The sequence below is a fragment of the Cokeromyces recurvatus genome, assembly GCF_025118155.1.
Source record: "Cokeromyces recurvatus strain NRRL 2243 chromosome Unknown BX663scaffold_12, whole genome shotgun sequence".
NCBI lineage: Eukaryota > Fungi > Mucoromycota > Mucoromycetes > Mucorales > Mucoraceae > Cokeromyces > Cokeromyces recurvatus.
This window is the reverse complement of record NW_026251398.1, coordinates 691685-712620: the sequence shown is the minus strand read 5'-3', so window position 1 is coordinate 712620 and position 20936 is coordinate 691685. Positions and strand designations below refer to the sequence as shown.

The 20936-nt window shown below is 29.8% G+C and overlaps 7 protein-coding genes across 7 annotated transcripts; 4 read left to right on the top strand and 3 right to left on the bottom strand.

Moving 5' to 3' along the window:
* Positions 1–2430: 2430 nt before the first annotated feature.
* BX663DRAFT_569172 (uncharacterized protein) lies at positions 2431–4365 on the top strand (the record flags this gene model as incomplete). The annotated part of the gene is made up of 4 exons (XM_051532116.1): positions 2431–2721; positions 2788–3241; positions 3326–3906; positions 3985–4365. 4 exons carry the CDS (start codon positions 2431–2433, stop codon positions 4141–4143), a joined length of 1485 nt encoding a protein of 494 aa, XP_051383073.1. The 3' UTR covers positions 4144–4365.
* Positions 4366–4954: 589 nt separating this feature from the next.
* On the bottom strand, positions 4955–6890 carry BX663DRAFT_509515 (uncharacterized protein). Its single transcript, XM_051527631.1, has 4 exons — positions 6539–6890; positions 6224–6466; positions 5865–6147; positions 4955–5774 (listed from the first exon to the last, which is right to left on the bottom strand). The coding sequence occupies exons 1-4, from the start codon at positions 6803–6805 to the stop codon at positions 5002–5004; spliced, it is 1566 nt and encodes a 521-aa protein (XP_051383072.1). The 5' UTR covers positions 6806–6890; the 3' UTR covers positions 4955–5001.
* A 2116-nt stretch (positions 6891–9006) lies between these two features.
* Positions 9007–9466, top strand: BX663DRAFT_551933 (uncharacterized protein; the record flags this gene model as incomplete). The annotated part of the gene is made up of 2 exons (XM_051531322.1): positions 9007–9019; positions 9192–9466. The coding sequence occupies 2 exons, from the start codon at positions 9007–9009 to the stop codon at positions 9464–9466; spliced, it is 288 nt and encodes a 95-aa protein (XP_051383071.1).
* A 1846-nt stretch (positions 9467–11312) lies between these two features.
* Positions 11313–12873, top strand: BX663DRAFT_434264 (kinase-like domain-containing protein; the record flags this gene model as incomplete). Its single annotated transcript, XM_051523056.1, has 6 exons — positions 11313–11677; positions 11794–11988; positions 12054–12192; positions 12252–12330; positions 12393–12462; positions 12516–12873. The coding sequence occupies 6 exons, from the start codon at positions 11313–11315 to the stop codon at positions 12871–12873; spliced, it is 1206 nt and encodes a 401-aa protein (XP_051383070.1).
* A 220-nt stretch (positions 12874–13093) lies between these two features.
* BX663DRAFT_531141 (P-loop containing nucleoside triphosphate hydrolase protein) lies at positions 13094–15371 on the bottom strand (the record flags this gene model as incomplete). Its single annotated transcript, XM_051530362.1, has 10 exons — positions 13094–13192; positions 13285–13374; positions 13444–13617; positions 13681–13871; positions 13937–14150; positions 14208–14340; positions 14438–14543; positions 14629–14732; positions 14783–14946; positions 15126–15371. 10 exons carry the CDS (start codon positions 15369–15371, stop codon positions 13094–13096), a joined length of 1521 nt encoding a protein of 506 aa, XP_051383069.1.
* A 1110-nt stretch (positions 15372–16481) lies between these two features.
* Positions 16482–17569, bottom strand: BX663DRAFT_509498 (mediator complex, subunit Med7). The gene is made up of 6 exons (XM_051527630.1): positions 17263–17569; positions 17138–17204; positions 16997–17085; positions 16857–16934; positions 16706–16779; positions 16482–16652 (listed from the first exon to the last, which is right to left on the bottom strand). The coding sequence occupies exons 1-6, from the start codon at positions 17479–17481 to the stop codon at positions 16613–16615; spliced, it is 567 nt and encodes a 188-aa protein (XP_051383068.1). The 5' UTR covers positions 17482–17569; the 3' UTR covers positions 16482–16612.
* Positions 17570–18458: 889 nt separating this feature from the next.
* Positions 18459–20324, top strand: BX663DRAFT_509493 (uncharacterized protein). The gene is made up of 7 exons (XM_051527629.1): positions 18459–18604; positions 18684–18739; positions 18797–18910; positions 18965–18996; positions 19046–19351; positions 19412–19842; positions 19898–20324. The coding sequence occupies exons 1-7, from the start codon at positions 18510–18512 to the stop codon at positions 20169–20171; spliced, it is 1308 nt and encodes a 435-aa protein (XP_051383067.1). The 5' UTR covers positions 18459–18509; the 3' UTR covers positions 20172–20324.
* The last annotated feature ends 612 nt before the right edge of the window (positions 20325–20936 follow it).

Genomic DNA, 20936 nt, shown 5'->3' with positions numbered 1-20936 from the left:
AAATTAAGGGTATGATTAATCAGGGCAAGTATTGTTATAGAACAAGCTCTGGATATAAGCATAAGTAATATTATAGTAGACGAATTACATAATAAAGGATAAACTATAAACCTGAAAATAAAATAAAAAATCTGTATATAACATCTTGTAAATAATATAAAACATATTGACATCCAAACGTCTAGATGTATCAATTATAAGACATCATATCATTTCTAAACATTTATTTTTATAACCTTGACAAAGGATTCAAGTCGTCTTTGATCCACTAAAATAGACATCAGGAACCTAAGCTCAGATCAAACAATTTAAAACCTTAATCAGATCATTATAACACCCAATAGATAATTTATATAAGTCAGTCTCTTGAATCAACAAGATGTATGTCTGAATACTAACACTGTTTCATGACTCATGTTCTTTGACAGCTATTTTTATTTCTTTGATTTTAGGATTCATTAACATAAATACAAGCAGTTGTGTAGACATCAAATAATCTTTAACTTTCAATTCTTATTTTTATTTTTTCTTTTATTGAATAAAACAGTCTCAAACTATACTTCCTTTTGTTACCTTTCTCTTTTCCTTTTTCTTTCTCGTTTTATTTCTCTTTAATACGTTACATCACAAGAAGAGATACAGAAACACTTTCTTCAAGAATAATTGAAGGTAGTGAAGATGATCCTGTTGAACATATACAAAACTTCATTCAGCACTCGATCAATGTAATCCCTAAATGCTTGAATAAAGAACCTTTGTGATTGCTTTACTGTTTGGTTAAAATATTTCCAAGCAGCTGGGCTAATTAGCCTCAAACATGTGACCAAGTCTGTCTCCTTTCTCTGGGCAATTTAACCTCACACAAGTATCCAAAATCATACAAAAAAAAGTGGGAAGAATCTTCAAATATCTGATAAATTGAGAGTGGAAGTACAGTACAACCCATTCCAACATCAGTTTAGGAACAGGTAACGCAGTGTTACTGTATGTAGAATAAGCAGCAAAAACAGTGATTCAAGGTCGAACGAGTTCTCCCAGGATTAAGTGAGACCGTCAAATTACACAAGAACGAATTACATTGCTTTATCATTTAAAGAGCAACAGTCAAATTGTCCAGTTTTTAGAAAATAAATTTCCCACTTTTTAGAAATAATTAGACTCTTCTCTTATTTTATTATTGAATTCATTGTGTTTTGAGATGAATTTCTTTTATGAAGATGGCAGAGGTGAGATTGTAGATGATGTTGGTAACGAAGCGGCTGCTTTTGTTGTAGATCCGTCCTTTTAATTAACTAATTTGACGAATCTACACAAGTACATCAAAAATATAAAAAAAAAAAAGTCATCGTAGAAAACGAAGAGCCAAAAGACACGGATATGCAGGAAGCAACCATCAAGAAGGAATGAAGCTCAACTTATAACATTTACACAAACGAAGATCGACTACGATATTTCCTTTTTCCTGCATGAAAAGTTGATGAAACCCGCTGAGGCAGCCAAAGTTGCCAACATTAATCCTGAAACTGCGAGAAAGTGGAAGGGAGAGTACGAAAGAGACCCTGAGAAGAAGATACCCTTTTAAAAAAAAACGAATCATACATCAAACAGAGCGCCAAGTCAACTAAGTGAGAACCACAAAATGCACTTGATCAACTTTTTTCGATGAGAATCCTTCAGCTGTTATCTAGGATGCAGTCGAAAATTTAACCAAAAGCTTTGAAGGTTTGAAAATAAAAAAGAGTAGGGTTGCTGAATTCATGAAAGAAGATTGCAATCTCAGTATAAAATTTGTCACCCGCCATCCCAAGGACAGAAATAGTCAGAAGACTCTTGAGGCTCGCGCAAACTGGATTGAAGAATTGTTGTGGTTTAGGTAAGTTAAATGATAAAAATAAAAATAAAAGAGGTAAAAGAGAACTAAAAGAAGATAAACAGAAGAAGTACGTTGAGACTTGTCAATAAGTTTATTAAGATAAAATAAATTATAATTCTTGTTATAAGTTATTGTATTACAAAATAAGGGTTAATAATGTAAGAGTATTTATATATTTTGTAGATAAGGATGATGAGTCATGAATATGATAAGTTCTATTTGATGACGTAATCATAGAAGAGAATTATTATTTAATTAGTATAGATATGTAATTCATGTATATATTTATTGTTTATAACTAGTATGTGTACTCTAAATGAAATCAGTTATTACGCGTACTTGCATTATTCTTGGTTTACTCCAGTTTAACTTGATAGGTTATTTTTATAAATTTATATTCAGCAGAATAAGATAAATTTTTTTAGATGTAGGACTTTTGTTAATCATTTTTTCTACACAAGAGTAAATATGTGTATAGACAGAATTATTATAAAAGCGCGCTATATGTTCTATTATGCCTATTTATCTTATTGAATTAAGTTACAAATCTTATAACCATGACATTACAGCCAAACATCAATATCAAAATTAATAACAATAACAATTACAATTACAATGACAACATTATACATTCAGACCACAGAAATACATCAATAAACAATAAAAACGACAATGACACGGGTAAGGAAGCAAAAGCAACAAGTTCCAGTACACTTATGACAGCAACTGATACAGTAGCTTCCAGTATCCTAGCTCAGTCAGTTAAACGTTCATTGAGTGAAATTAGTGTGGGGACAGTGAATACAGAAAACGCACTAAGCTCGTTATTCTCTACTTTATATAATTTAGTAAGATAAATTATGTTATGTTTAATACAAAAATTCAGATTTTAAACTTTAGCTATTTATTTATAGTATAAAGGAGAGCCTATATGGCTAAATCAAATACAAAAAATGGAAGCTACAACATTACAAAACAAGGTATTCAACTATTGCATTGATGGGCTTCAAAATTTTAGCAATTTAACAGTTACGCAACGATCAAACCTACGTGTGTTGCTATCTGGGGTGATCAATACCATCGATAAAAATTACAGAGATGAAGTTGAAAAAATAATTGGTGGTAACAAGTTAAAAGCAATACTACATCAACACACAACTAGTATTGATAATAATTATCCAGACAAAAGATGGATTAAAATCAAAGAAAAACTTCGTTCATACTATACTAATAATAATATTGGGGCAATGAATGAAATACATAAGTATGTAATAAGGGAGAAAAGTAGAATAATAGGAGACGATAAACAGATAGCTGAATCTTTTGAGCTCAAGATATTCACAATTATTGACTTTATCGTTGATCAATGTCAATATCAAGAAATCAATAAGCATAAGCTTGAGGCATCATTTTCTTTCTATTAGAATTATGTGCTTACAACCTTACTTCAAGACAGTGCCGTACAGATTAAGTCCGGTGAACACACATCATATGCTACAAAAATTCAACATGAGCTTAATGAGTTTGAGTACGGCACTCTAGATAAAGGTGTTATGGGAAGGAGAATTGCTTTGTTATTGACAGGCAAAGTTTTGAATGACAAAAATGAAGAAGTCGATATTGAGTCATCATCTATTGAAATTAAGCCTGCATGTGTTACTGATGATATCGAGCGAATACAATTTAATAAAAACGTTCGTACAAGCAAGTGCCTCCTATACCAATATCTCGTACACAGTGGTAACAATAGCAATATAAACAACGTGATGTATAGTAACAGTCCAGGTAGTAGTGATGATAAGCATAGTAACATCAGTGATAATCAAGGCAGCAACAACAAAAACAGAAATAATAAACATATAATATCTATGGATGTTGTTGGCTTAAATGCGTTTCTCTATAATGTATATCAATACGAAGACATGATTTTAGCTGTAAAGGAAACAGAAAGTGCGCTATTCTTACCAGCAGATGAAGATGACTTGGAAGAATTCTTGATGGGCACATCAATAGATCAGTTATTATATTATATTGTAAATATATACAAATCTAAACCCAAAAATGATAATTCTAATTTTTTTTTTTTTTTTTTTTTTTTTTTTTTTTTTTAGAAATATATTTCAACTACATACAGGAATTTGAAAAAAGCATCCAAGATATTCAAAAGAAGAAGGTCTACTGATAGAAGAAGCGGATTGTTTTATTCTGGTGAAGCAGCATCACCACTCAATGATTTTCCTGTACAGACTTTCTATACTCCTAAACGTTGATATAGATTTATATATAGATTTAGTCACTTTATTATTATTAATTAAATTTTTATATGCTATATTAATTAAAATATATTTATCATTTTGCTATTTGCATCAAATCATAAAAAAACTTGATTTTTAAGGCCTTTTAACTTGAACACTTGAATTAGGTACAATAGATTATATTATCATCCCCTTTTATCTCTCACAAGTGTAGTTTATTCTTTAAGCTCTATGAATTTAAGAAATTGATCAGCAGATTGCATGATAAATATGTGAAATAGGGGAGGAAGTACAGGTAACCAACGGCTGAATTCATTATAGAGATATTTTAAGTGCTACTGTTTGAAATCCCATTCAATACAGTTTCTCAAGCTTACAAGTTTCCAAATATTGACCTGCGGATGATAGCCTACCTTTTTCTTCACAAAGTAAAAGACGGAAGGCCGTACGAGTCCTTTAAAAAGAACGAAATCTTCTGTAAGTTATCTATATTTTCACAGAAGAAATAAAGGAGATAGCAATTTTTTTTTAAAGATTCCCATAAAATCAACATAGATGGCATAATCACCATGGTTTGTTAAGCAAGAATAAATATTATAACATGCTCAACATTTAATAAGGTAACCATATTTTTTTATGATGGGATTGTGTATTCAGGAGTCATCTCTCTTACGAAAAGAGTTTTCCGGACCTTTTTGTACCTCTTTAAGTCAGTTAATATCTGTTACAATCCTCACTTGATGAATAAAAGCCTCATTTCACTCATATTATGAAACTTGTTACTCAATATAACTTCCATATCTAACAATGTTTAAAAGTTTTGTGCAAAAAAAAAAAAAAAAGGAATTCTATATTCACAATAAACCATTATTATTACATAACAATGCTATTTTCTAGTTCAGTAAATTGACCTTCATAAGTCAAGTATTTTTTTGTAACTTCTAAATCAGGTTCACAAACCAATTCTAAACCAGAAGATGGGAATTCTGCCATCATATCTTCAAAGGACTTTCCTTGCAAACTAAATTTTGCCAAAAGAGCACCACCAAGACTAGCGCCATTTAATCCCTTCTGCTTATAGACAGGTAACCCTAAGATATTTGATAAAAGTTGGAGAATATTTTTATTGGTAGCAGCACCGCCTGAGGCCAAAATACGTTTAATTGTATTTCCACCCATACGTTTCAATCGGACTTGCATGGACATAAATTGAGATTCAACAATGGCCTTCACATTGATACACTCATCCCTAAACTCTTCTACTGCCTTTTTATTTTCGAATCGATAAATGCCTTTAGCAAATGGAATAATTTCTTGCATCCAGTAATAATAGCCTATACAACCATCGAACATCGCTTCCTTGCTTGTAAGATATTCATTAAAAGTATCCCAACTACCCCTTGCATATTTATCTCGAATGTATTCACGAGCTAGAGAGCCATTTTTATAACAAAGCATACCCATAAATCCATTAGGATCGGTTGGATGAGCCATCAAATGTGACTCAGTGGTAGCAGATGCCCCTTTTTTAAGATAAACTAATACAGTATCTGATGTACCCAAAGAAATAACACAATCACCTTCGCTTAAATTCATAGATACAAGTGTAGCAGAGTTATCACCGGTAAAAGGTAATATTTTACAGCCTAATAATAAAATTATAAATTTGTTATACCTCTTATTCTTTTCTTTTAAAAAAATAAAATAAAATAAAATACAAGTATTATCATACTTACTCGGATTGAAACCATATCTTTTTACATAATATTCATTAATTGGACCAAGTATAGTACCGCCTTCAACAGGTTCCTTGACCAGTTTCTTCCTTAATTCTTCACCACCACAATGAGTTAATAATTTATCATCCCATTTATGAGAATGAATATTCATCATATTTGTGCCTGAACCTTCTGCTGCATCTACAGAAGCAAAATCCCCTAATAAAAGACTAGCTAAGAAAGAGCTTACCAAATTGATCCAAGCAGTTTCATCATATGCCTTTTTATTTTTATGATAAATCTATCCCCCCCAAAAAAAGAGTATAATTAGAAATAAAGATAGTTAATAGATATATAATAGATATATACGCAGATACCTTTGAGATTTGATTTCCAGTAAATCGTTCATATGCTTTTGAACCTGTTAAATCAGCTAATGCTTGAGATCCCCCAACTAAATTTTCTAAGGAACGACATTCTTCTGTCGTACTTGCATCCTGCCAAATGGGTGATTGCTCAATGGCAAAGGCGTTTCGTAATTGTTCAAAAAGAGATTGTGAATCATCCAGATTCTTTAATTGTTCAATGCCTGATTGTTTCCAATAAACACTGCCATGTTGCTAAATAATAATAAAAATAGTACAAGTTTTTTTAATTATTATTATTATCAATGAATGCATATTTTATTTTACCTGACCAGCACCTGAAATACCTTGAATGAGACTAATGTAAGAAGTTTCCTTTAATTGACCAAGTAACAAGTCTAAAGCCTTAACCCACATTAAAGTAGGCGATGTAACAACATTATCGTTTACAATGGCGCCATGTTTTGTATTAAATTCAGGTAGATCTTTATCAAAATTAACGGCTTTTTCCCAGACAATGTTGTGATTTTCATTTATTAAGGTACATTTTAATTGTTGTGTTGATAGATCAAGACCTAAATAATATTTCTCCATTTTTGAATAATAAAGAACAATACTGAACAGTTGTTAGATGATGCTTTATATGCTTATTGCTGTCATTCTTTTTTTTTTCTTTTTTAAAAAAAAAAGAAAAAATTACCCGATTGGCAAACGTTATTTACAAACGTGTAACAATAAAATCCGAAAGTACTCTTTCTCTTCCCTACAATTACATTATATGCAATGTTAATTTACCTGCCTTTTTTTATATATATTGATATACATATATATGTGATGTGTATATACATATTTAAGAAAATTAATATTATACAATGATGTTTTCGCAGAAAATGTAATCTTCATTATTTTATAGTACTTATTCTTTAACGATAAACTACTCATTCACTGACTGTCTGTTGGGAGATTATTTTTTTTTTGTGTTTGGATGCTATTGTTAGCTTTAACTGTACTCAAAAAAGAGGCCTATTTCATCTAAATCTAATGCTATTACTTTATCTAATATAGTGTTCATTGCATTATTTTTTATTATTGTACATAGCTTTCAGTATTTGGAATAATTGCTTGATGATGAGTTCTGAATCATCAAGAAATTATAAAAGATATAACTGATTGATTCGACATATTGAATCAGCTAAGGAATCCATTCTAACTAAAATGAATTCAATTTCCACAGATAGGTGCCTTTGGTCACTATCTTACGTGATTTATTAGGGGAGGAGTTGGTTACGTTACTAAACATACTTCTTTTAAATACTTTTAGTATTTTTGACTTCTCTATCCATCGGCTACTTGGAGAATCATATCTAATTTGCAATCACAGAGTTTAGGTTGATATATTTATTTTTATCCTGAGTTTATATGAGTAGAGTTAAAAAATAAATAAAGATAAAACTTATTAAATTGATTATCATAATCTGCTGTCACAAACTATGATATTAGGTTAACATCCTAATTAATATAATATTAGTACCTATCATACAAGATTCATATGAAAAGCATCCAAATCAAAGAACAGATACATTTTCCTGTTGCAAGTCTTAACGCCCTTACGCTAGTATTAGTGCTAATTGTTCAAACGGGAATAGAGCAATAAAATTTACTATTCTACTTGTAAATTATTATTATTATTACTATAAAAAACTAGTATTAATTACATACTTACTGATATTTCCTTTTTTTTATTATTATTTGCTTTGTGGTAGAAAGTATATTACCTCTTTTGGCTTATATCGATCGTTTATTACCTCTTTCCTTTTTTCTAAATTATTATTACATCACATTATATATTTATATAGTAATAATGATAATTAGGTGTATTATATCTTTATATGTTGACTATGCAATGAAGAACATGAACATGTATAATAGTGAATTGCTACTACACACATATTATTGTTCTTTAGTCATTTATCCTTTCAAAGAGGTTTGAATATAAAGCATATATTATACAAATATACATGGAATGATTTAACTGAATTTAAATTATATAAAAAAAAGGCTTGTTGCTGCATTAAAAAAAAAAAGGTACACAAATCTGCTGCTTAAGTATAATACTATTAAGCTAATATTCTATTCTCTATTCCCTATTCTATTTAACAAGAAGAAGGCTTAGTTCAGCGTAGATAATAGTGAGTATATGATATTCCTTTTACTTTTATTATAAAGCAATTAGCAACGTAAATAAAATCTATAACGACGCCAAGTGTAAGACAACAACAAAAAAAGTTTGTAAACGAATTTTACTCCTTACTTTTGATTAATGTGGGAACAATAAAAAAAAATATAGACTCTTACCCTTGGTTCTTGGCCCTTTTTTTTTGTATATTGTCTATTTTCCTTTTCCCCCTGTTACTCTGTCTGTCTGTTACTACTACTGTAAATAATATATAAAGACTAACATGGCTGCACTGTTAAATGGCGTATATAGTTATTTAAACACTACAAATTTACACTTGTTGCGCTAATAATAATAATAATAATAAAAAGTAAGGAGAGAAATTAACTAAATAAAAGATAACATCTTCATGTGCTTTATCTAGCTTTATTTGGCTTTTTTTTTTTTGACGCCAAAGCACTGTGCAACACATATGATTTTTGACGTTTATTGTTCTCATTAACCATAAAAACACTATAAAACTATCCCTTGCTCTTCCGTTTCCACCCTCCTCTTTCCTTTTTCTTTTTTTTATCATTATATTTTTTTTATTATTATTATAAAAATTATTATTAAAAAAATGACCTTCTCTTGTAAGTATCTTTATCTTTTATGTGTGTTTAAATACTTTTTTTTTATTATAAAATAACGTGTATAACTAACAAATATTATTATTTATTTTCTATATATAAACATTCTTCCTTCTTCCATCTTCTTGTGTTGGCTCTATTAAACTCCTTTCTCTTTGTGTATGCTGTACTATAGGTGTTTTCTCAGCACCACGTTCCTCTGCTGCTCGTGAGGCAGCTGATAGAGCTGCCATGCCTCCCCCCCGTTTTCTGCCAGCCCGATTCGGGAAGAATGTTCTTGCTGCCGTGGCTACCTCTGGCCCTGTTGATCAGTCGCCACCAGATTCCATGGAGATGGAGGATGATCCCATGGATCTGGTGGATGAGGTAGAAGAACTTGGAGTTCTTCTATCTCAGATTGATCTGAACGATGATTCAATGGAGGATGTTGTCTTCGGACACATCTGGTGAAGTTGGATTGTCTAGGGGTTCAGAGGTAGTCCTCTTCGATGGATGACTGGTCTGGTGTTGGACATTTGCTGCTGCTGTCGCTGCTACTGCTACTACTACTACTACTACTATTTTTGTAGCTTCGTCTTGCGTTTGGTTTGGTGGCTGTCTTTTTTTTTCGCGCTTTTTTTTTTCTTTTTTCTTCTCTTTAAAAACAAAAAGTTGCTTTAAATTTAAAAAAAAAAATATATATTTATATTTATTTATTTATAAAATAAAAGTATAAAATACTTTTGTAAAAAAAAAACCTACTCTTCTTGCATGTCCAAAGAATTAAAATGTATTGAAAATGTGCTACTTTTGCTTTTTTTTATTTTTCTTAAAAAAAATGACTTTTTTACAATATAAATTTTATGAGATTTTAATATAAATAAACAAAAGATGGTTTATAGGAAAAAATAAAATTAATAAAGTGTTTGATAGTTTATAAATAAAGAAGATTTAGTTAGTTGATGTGTAATGGTGAAAAGGGGAAAGGCAGATTAATCGCTAACATCGTTAGAGGAATCACAATAAAATAAATAAAGTATATAGAATATTACACAAAGAAGAAGTGGTGTATGGTTTCTTGAGTGTGCATACAATTGAAAGACACAACATGAGACTAGAAACTAGATTTTATCGCCCCTTCTTTTTTTTTATAGATACTTTCTCAGTTTACTTTTACAGTAAAATAATTAATTAATGATAAAGACCAAGTTGAAACTCACTCATTAGTGATGGAAGAAGAAAATTGATTCATGAAACTACTGAAATTCACTTTTATATTTCTTATTCAAACTTGTTGCAATAGTGATGTCAATGCCAGAATTTATTGACGACTAAACATCTGTCAAGATTGTAAGTTCAACAAATAATATGATTCTATAATGAGGGAGATTGACTATATTTAAAGAAAAAAAAAAAGGATAGAAGAGGAGTTCTCATATTAGCTTATAACTATGGAAGATAATTTAGAAATTGTCAACATCTTCTTAACAATAACGATAAAGACTCGATAAAAAGAACAATGGAGATTAATATCTATTTGTACATTGTTAAATTAGTAAGAAGTCATTGTACGTGTCGAGTATTTAGTTGTATAAATGGTTAATCAGCGACAATTGATAATAGTGCGTAAAGAATATTTATTCTATAACATTAGATGAATTCTGATATCTAAATGTAGCTGACTGTTTTATCAGTTATTGTGTATAAATAAGTTTTGCTTTTACAGCTAGTTATGAGCATTATTTAAAGAGAAGAGAAATAAGCACGTATTATGTCAATGATAATTCAAGATCCTTTACTAAAATACTTTATTTAGTTAAGCTAATATTTATGAATATAAAGCTGGACTTCTTTTCCATTCAATGTTACTATTGATAAAGTATATTTCTATAACTAATCTATTTTATATATACATTGTAGACTCTACTACATAACTGGTATAATTGAAGGATTCTTATCGTAACTTTAAAATATGTCTTTTTTTCTCAACAGTTCTGAATTCCCCATTAAGCATTGCCTTGACTCTTATATTGATCAACTATTTATAATTCATTGGATAATATAAATTATAAAACTTGGGCATCCATTGTTTAATTAACCATTTTATAATCAATAACTTAATGAACTTAACTTATACTTTTCATTGCTATTATGTTTTATTCTTTCCCCCCCTTTTTTTTAACTTGAAAGTTGATGTAGCTTTGTGTTTTCTCTTCTGTTTTAAATGATTCGACCTAAACAGATAAAACTCCGTTTTAGAAAAAAAAATTGCTCTTGACCACTTTATTTTTATTTTTTAATACATATAGATCATAACATGGATGAGACTGAATCATCAAAATTATCTTTAGCAGCCTATTCAGATTATGTTGATTATACACCAAGACGTTTAGGAGGTGCAACCCCTTCACCATATAGGATTCATAAGCACAACGATATATTAGACGAATTACCTTCTACAAGCTTCACTTATGCAAAGCAACGATTATCAAATCACTATTATCAAATTGCTCATTCAGAACAAAGAAAAAACAATGCAGATGATACGGAGTATATGGATACACCTATTGTTCGACATTATCTTGGTATAAATGAAAATGTTGCAGATGTTGAATCAAATTCTTCGGCAACACAGACAATTGATTTACTACAAAAACAAAAGCGAATAAATGAATTAAAAAGGTAAAGGATCAGACAACTGCAGTTGATATACAGAGAGAGAGAGAGAGAGAGAGAGAGAGAGAGAGAGAGAGAGAGAGAGAGAGAAAGAGAGAAAGAAGTACTAATGCGTGTAAAAGAAAGACAAAATGGACTATCGAAGACTTTGAAGTGGGTCGCCATTTAGGAACAGGCAAATTTGGAGTAGTTTATTTAGCACGAGAAAAGTATTCAGAACAACTTGTTGCATTAAAGGTACTAAAGAAGAAACAGTTGGAAAAAGCAGATGTGGTTCATTTTTTGAAAAGAGAAATAGAGATACAAGCTCATTTAGAGTAAGAATATAATATATATACATATTTATTGATAGATATTAGCATTACTAATACAATGTCTATAGCCATGAAAATATAACCCATCTTTACGGTTACTTTCATAATCAAGACTTTATTTATCTTGTATTAGAATATGGTGGTGATAGTGATCTTCATACGTGCTTACAAGCATATAAGAAGTTCTCAGAATCTGAAACTGCAAATGTAAATTGTTATATATTTGTGCTTTAGTAGTTTTATATTCTAACATTTACATATATTAGTATATAGTAGAAATTGCTAATGCAATGGCTTATATGCATGGACTCGGCGTATTTCATCGAGACCTAAAATTAGAGAATAGTAAAGTATATACATATTTATATATAATGATAATCTAAATAGCTATCTTATATATATCATAGTTTTAATTAGCAAGGAAGGTACATTGAAGATAGCCGATTTTGGTTGGGCAGTTTATGATCCAAGACCAAGGTATAAACATAGAATACAACTTGAACATTACTTTATAATAACCTGGATTATAGACGAAGAACATTCTGTGGTACATTAGACTATTTATCACCAGAAATGGTTCAACAAAAATATCATAACGAAGCAGTAGATGTATGGGCATTAGGTGTATTAGCTTATGAATTATTAGTGGGAAAGGCTCCTTTTGAAAACGAAAACGATAGTGATAAAGTTGATCCCGAGGTTATTTATAAACGAATTATAGAAGCAAAAATTTTGTTTCCAAGCTATCTTAGTTCAGGAGCTAGACAGTTTATCTCGAAGGTAAAATTAAAAATTAAAATAAGAAATGAAGACTTAATTCTTACACCTAATTTAGTTATTGCAAAAAGATCCTGCTTTACGTATGAAAATGAAAGATGTAGAAAATGACCCTTGGATTCAATTACAATTACAGAAAAATATTTAGCTTGGCTTGCTTGCTTTATTTGATTTAATTTGAATTAAGATACCATTTTATCATTCTATGCTGTTTAAAAAAAGTTATATAAAAGTAGACGTATACATTTTAAACATTAATTAACTATCTCCAAGCTACTATTTTCTTTCTTTCTTTATTTATTTATTGATTCTGTTCTAAACATAATTTATTCTACTCAGAAACATGAGGTTTTTTGCTATACATTTTTATAGATTCTTCATTAAGGGAGGCTGGGATAGTTGCTAATGATTTGTTAAAATTTATCATGTTCTACAAAAAAAAAAAAAAAAAAAAAAAAAAAAAAAAAAAAAAAAAAGAAAGAAAGGGTAAACATAAAATCAAGTTGTATGAGATAAACTTACCACACATGCTGCTGTTTGAAAAGATCGTAAGGTTTCCATAGCTGCTTCACGACATACATTTTGCAAGTCTGCACCTGTGTAAAAATTTGTCTTTTAAAAGCTATATGAATATACTACGACTACTAATACAATATATTACACACATAAATATATACTCACTCGATGTGCTATATCTTCCAAGTTAACGTCTTCACTTAAAGGCATATGCTTTGTATGAATTTTCAAAATTTCTAGTCTTGCCTTTTCATCAGGCGGTGGAACATAAATAGCTTGATCAAATCGACCCGGTCTCATTAATGCAGCGTCCAGCATATCAGGTCTATTCGTAGCACCCTAGAATTATTGTAAACATATATTATATATGAATGTATGTATTGCTTGTCTCAAATAACTTACCACAACTAATACTGATTCTGCGCTTTCAACTCCATCCATTTCATTCAAAAGTGTAGATAATACCCTTTCTTGTACACTATCTCCACTTGAACCACCATTACCCATATCTCTTTTACCTACAATAGCTTCAGTTTCATCTAAAAATATAATTGCTGGTGCCGATGCTCTAGCTTTCTGAAAAGTTGTTCGAACTAAAATGGGTTTAAGAACCAAAGTCCATGATAACATATATATATGTTTATACAAATATACTAACCTATTTTTTCAGAGTCACCTACAAATGGAGAATACAACTGAGCACCATTAATTGACAAAAAGGCCACATTGGCAGAGGATGCAATTACTTTAACTAACGTTGTTTTACTACATCCAGGAGGACCATAAAGTAATATGCCTCGAGGTGGTTTTAATCCTAGTCTTTTAAACGCATCTTTATATAGTAATGGCCATTCAACAGCTTGCTTCAATCTCTACACAATATAATCATTAGTAAATTATTATATATAATAGTCAACTGTTTTATATACCTTTTTCACTTCTTCAAGTCCACCTACATCAGTCCAATTTTTTTTATCAACTTGGACTTGAAATCCTCTTTGCATTGAGGGACCAACAATAGAGAATGCAGATTTAAAATCTGACATATTCACAAAGACTTCACTATATAAATAGAGTGTCAATTAGAAGACAATATAAATAAGAACAAACAAAAAAAAAAAGGTGGAGGTGGTGATAGTGGTAGGAGCATCACACTTACGTATCTTTCTGTTTGCTAGCTCTTTGAACAGCAAACATAGCTGCCTGACGACACATGGAGTTGATATCAGCAGCTACATATCCATTTGTCATAGCTGACAAAGTATCTATGTTTTCATAAAAAAACAAATCAATCTAATCATGATCTATATGCAAAAAAAAAAAAAAAAAAAAAGTTTATGTAATCCTTACCAAGATCTACTGTATCATCTAGTGGCATTTTATTCGTCTGTAACTTAAATAAAGCATGTCTGTCAGCTATGTTTGGTGGCTCCATATGAATTTCACGATCGAATCTTTTCTAATAAATTAGTTTACATTTAAATGTCTCTATTCTTAAACATACCTTCCAGGACGTCTTAAAGCCGGATCAATAGAGTTAGGGCGATTTGTAGCACCTACTACAATTAATTTTCCTCTTGATTTAACACCATCCATTAATGTTAATAATTGAGCTACCATTCTATTTTCATGTGATTGAGAATTATCGCGTCGAGGCGTCAATGCATCCTAGAAAAAAAACATTTTTTTGTTTTGTTTAGTTTTCGATTTTATCAGTCAATATTGCTTCTTACAATTTCATCAATGAACAGTATAACAGGTGTGTCATTCTTGAGAGCATAATTTCTTGCTTCTGTAAATTTGTGTCTTAATCTCTCTTCACTTTCACCAATATAGGGACCAAATACTTCAGGTCCTTGTATAATAAACAATTCTGCATTACATTGTTTTGACATTGTCGAAACTAAAAACGTTTTTCCTACACCAGGGGGTCCATAGAGTAATACGCCTTTAGGGCATTCAATGCCTAGCTTCATAATCCACTCTTTGTATAAAAAGGGGAAGCAAACAACCTCATATAGTGCTTTATATGCTTTTTCAAGACTAGAAATGTCCTCTGAAGACTTCTCATCCGTTTTCGTTGAAAGCGACATAGTTTCTAATGATTTTTCAAGTGATAACAAGCTATTTGTTTCATTATTTGTTAATATGAGATGACTAGCAGAAGTAACTAAAACAGGCACATTCTCAGGATAAGTTGAAATAATTCTAGCTGAAAAAAGAGGCGACTTCGATATTGTCATATCTTTTAAAACTATATTCCCATCAAGTAAATTTCTTATATACTAAAGAGAGAAGACTATATAAGTCATAAAACTTAATAAGCATCTCTCTCTCTCTCTCTCTCTCTCAAAATAATAATAATAATAATACCATATACTTCTGTTTTTCTGTTGCTTTTTCAAATATAAACCCAAATTCTACTAATTGATCATCTTCACTCATATTTTTTCCCAATTCATAACTCAAGTTCACCTTAATAGCTGGTGATGTATTCTTAAGGGGTATAATGTCGGAAATTCCTAAAGTATAAATTAGGATATGCACCCACTTTAGATGATCTTTGTCTAATTTACCATTATTGTTTTCTTGCAAATAATTAGTTTCTAATAATGTACTAATCAAGACAGTATTATCTGCAACGTTAGCAGGCCAGATAGAACAAAAATATGCCTGTAAACGATAAATTTAAAAATTGAATTCAGTGATCTAATTCAAAGTCTTACTTTTGATCGATCATAATGAATCTTGGTCCATTGTCCAGGTGATACATTCAGATCTTTGAATGTTTTGAAAGAAACTTTTGCGGTTGCAGGTCTAATGTGATTTGAAGGTATAATATTCATGATCTCCTAAATGTCAAGAAAGAAAGAAAGAAAAAAAAAAAAAAAAAGCTGGAAAAGTCACATTAAAAGCATATTGATATTCTGTGTAGAGATAAAAAAAAATATTTGTATACACATATATCTATACATATTGCACTAATATTGAAAAGATAATTAACAACTAAGGTATGTATGTATTTATGTTTATTAATGCATACTAACAAAGTAACTCGTACTAGTAAAGACTGGTATATTCCTCTTATTTATTTAATCAAATTCAAATTGAATTATAGTATAAAGTCATATTACACATTTAATTTGTATTTAGATACTGCTGAATAAATTGACAGCTTCCAACATGCAGAGTAAACAGTATTATTTAGCTATTTGTAATAATATATTTTACTTCATTTTTTATTATTTTCTCTTGGTAGTCAATTTATTCAATAAATTATTAAAAAAACAATCGAAAAAAAAAAAATATAATATATACAATAGAAGGCCTAATACTAAAGCCCCTCAAGAAAAGCTAAGGCTTCTTTTGATTTACTAAATAAAGGAAGTTAGTATATGGTTATTCATATTCTACAAGATAATATTACGCTTTTAATTCAGTTGTTTGCTGGCGTTTTTTTGCTAATTGATGTTCCATAAGCAATCTTAAAGTCTCCCTTGCCTATAATATTTAGAGCAGAAATAAGTCTATGTACATGGAAAAAAAAAAGAAGCCATATACACACACATGTAACTTACTTGATGGGGACGATAAGCATTCAAGATATGATGCATATTAATAAATATAGTACTTATATTTTCAATATATACACCAAACTATTTAATAAAAAAAAATAATATGAATCATTTTAGCTAGAAGTTATGCTTTTCTTAATTACCTCATCAGGCTTCTTAACGAGTACATCTAATAAATCTAAAAACTGTACAATTAAAGATCTATTCAGCTTTTTTAGTTCCTTTACACGATCTAAGTACATCTTGGTTAATTATATGATAATAATGTTGAAATATCTTGTTACCTATAGACGACTCTGGATATAACTGCTTAACACCTAGTTCCTCTAATGTTGGTAATCGATCATTAATCTAAATACATTATAATTTAATTAATAACTTTCCTTATGCATACACATACACAAATTACCTGCCATTTTTGATCGAAAACGGTATATTCATCAGTAGGAGGCTTTGGTGGTTCTAATGCTTCTAGTTGAAATTCAGGGATTAACGATGTTATTGGTTGTGGAGGAAATAGACCAGTTTTCTTTGCTTGGTTTAATAATTCCAAGTTTTCATCTGTATATCGTTTATAATAGTTAGGTGGATCCGGCCAAGCGCTTCTCGTTACTTGCTCTTCCATCATGAAGTGGTAAACAAATAAGTAAAAAAAGAGAAAAAGAAACGCTTTCCCCGAAATAACTAACACGTTTTTAAAATTTTGAAATCAGTGAAAATAAAATTTAATACGCACACTAGAAATCTATATTTGTATAAAAAAATAAAAAAAAAATACACATAATTGTTTACATCTTCTAAAACGTGTACTTTTTACGCATTTGAGGCTTTGATATCAACAAAATATTGGTTGAAAGCTTTCTATTTCAAAGAGAGAGAGAAGCTTTATTGGCATGTATAGTAGTATCTTTTTTTCTCCGTTTGTTTGACTTGATATTTATGCAAGTAGGGATGGAGGATACTAGAAGAGCAATAGTAGTTAACATTATTTGGAGAGAAATTGAATAATACAATATATTACTACAGAAAAATACCATGTGTCTAGTTCTAGGTTGTATTACTTGATAGACTCATATTTATTATATTTGCTATTGGATTTGTCTATTACTGCTAAATTTTGGTTTTCAATAATGTGAAGATGCTCGGGTGTTTTATAATAAAGAAAAAAAAATTATACGCATAGTAAATGTATGAATTAAGCAGTAGACATTAAATAGCAATTAAATTATCATGAACTCCTTTAACCCAAATACAAATGAAGCTACCTTCCTTCAATATATTTTTATTCTTCTTGATGTAAGCAATAAAACGTTAGCCTTTAATAATTATTCTAAAAAAAACACAACTATAGAACTAGTATTTGTCACTTAAAAATATTCGATATACAGAGAAAATAGAGAGCCTTATTCCAATAAACGTTTTTTTTTTTTTTTTTTTTTTTTGATCCATGAAACTAGATTCTTGCTAAAAGTGGATCAAAATAATATTTTCTATGTGGAAACAGAACAGTGGAATTATATCTTCATGCGATTTAAGCTTTTAAGCGAAATTAAACTAGGAGGAAATTAAAAATACCCTTTTTTAAAAAAAGAAAAAAAAATACCAATTTTTTTTTGTCCCTTTTTTTTTCACGTTTTGATTCACTTGATTAATATAATGAATGAAAAAGAAACTATAGAGATTGGAATAATTGGTGCTGGTGGTATGGGTCGTTTCTATGCCCATACTTTTTCAAATGCTGGCTGGAAAAAGTAAAGTAATTGCAACTTCATGTCTAAATGAGAAATAGAATGGATCGTTTTATTTATTTATTTATTTTTTATTCATCAGTGTTAATGTGTGTGATCTTCCAGAAAAATATGAAAGTCTTAAAAAGGATTTTGAAGGTATCATCAAAATAGATAATCAAAAATGATGATGTATATGTATTAAATAAAAATAAGGAACAAATATTCGTGTTTTACCTGATGGGTATCATATATCTAGACGTTGTGATTGGATAATGTATTCTGTTGAAGCAGAATATATTAATTCTGTTGTAAAACAATATGGTCCTGGTAAGTGAAGTACTGTTTGCAAATATGGATCATTTGTGTTAACTATATCCTTAGCTACTAAAATTGGTGCCATTGTTGCCGGTCAGGTAAATAAATAAAAATTGCATGGAATTATACGCTTATCAAACTTTTTAGACTTCAGTGAAAAAACCTGAAATTGAAGCATTTGAAAAATATTTACCAAAGGATGTTCATATTATATCTTGTCATTCTATGCATGGGCCTGCAGTTGACCCTAAAGGACAGCCCTTGATTGTCATTAATCATCGTGGAACTAAAGAAAAATTAGATTTAGTGGTTAAAATTTTATCTTGCTTCAAGTCCAATATAGTTCATCTTAGTGCTGAAGAGCATGATCGTATCACAGCAGATACTCAAGCTGTTACTCATGCTGCATTTTTATCTATGGGAAGCGCCTGGAGAGCTAATAATCAATTCCCTGTAAAATGTCTTAAAATGATGATGATGATAATAATTTAACACTTATTTTTTTGTTTGTAGTGGTTATTACCGCATTTTGTAGGTGGAATTGAGAATGTTAAAGTGAATGTTGCTTTGCGCATTTATAGTAATAAATGGCATGTGTACGCAGGTCTAGCCATTATGAATCCTATAGCTAAAGTTCAAATTACACAATATGCACTTAGTGTTGCTGACTTGTTTAAATTGATGATTCAGGAAAAGGAAGAAGAATTTAGAGCAAGAGTTAAAAAAGCTGGAGACTTTGTCTTTGGAGGCCTTCAAAAGGACCATGTCCCTATCTTATTAGACGATCAAATATTAGATGAATTTTCTCTTTCCAAGATTCCCAAAGAAAGGAGAACACCTAATTCGCACTTATCACTATTAGCTATGGTAGATTGTTGGCATAAACTAGGACTAAATCCTTATGAGCATATGGTTTGCCAGACGCCGATTTTCAGATTATGGATGTAAGGGAGACTTTTTTTTTTGAAATATAAACTCACTTATACGTGTTACACATAGGGGAATTACAGAATATTTATTCCGTAATCCAGCCATGTTAGATGATGCTATTCAAGCCGCTTTATATCGTAAAGACATTAGACCGGATGATATGGAATTTGTTACTTGTGCAAGAGGCTGGGCAGAATCTGTTTCATTAGGCAGTATGGAAGGATATCAAAAACGGTTTGAAGAAACACAAAACTATTTTAAAGATCAATTTGCAGAAAGTACAGTCATTGGTAACAAAATGATTTCCATGATTTCTAAAAATATTACTATACAAAAAAATTAATACTGTTAATAACACACGATATATGGTACTTGGTCTTATACTAAATAAATTGAAGAAAGTTGATCGACTTTTAATTATAAGCAGTTTTGTTTATGTGCAGACATGTTCTTTTTATTATTAAATAAAACATAACATAATGAAAGTTAATAGTGACATGCTTACTTTTTATATATATATATATATAAATACTAAGATCCAATTATAAATTCGTAAACAAAGACTGGTAGTAAATGATGAATACGAGATAAAGTTTGAAATGATGGTATGAAATAGAGCAGTAATTTCTACGATCATTTATTTATTTACTATTTTTGTTCAATGGTAATAGATACAAATTTATTATTACGACACTGCCACTATTTAAAATAATTGACTTGTATATACCTCAATAGACTATAAAGGCAACATTGAAATTTTAAAATAAATAGAACAATTAGTCAACGATATAAAGAACATACAATGGTTTTTAAAGGTACTTTGTGGATAAAAATAAGTCTATTCATATTGTCACAAAATAGTTATTTATTAGATGCTATAAAAAAGATAGCTTAAAAATATGATGCTTTGAAATTTTGACCCTTAATGGAATTTACAGGAAGAAAAAAAAATAACAACAATTAGAGTTATAGATACCCAGTATCAGTAGAGTTAGGTCCATTTTCAACTGTTTTATAATGTTTCTACACCGAGTTATTTATTCATTGTAAAAAAAAAAAAAAAAAAAAAAAAAAAAAAAAAAAAAAAAAAAAAAAAGAAAGAAAGTAT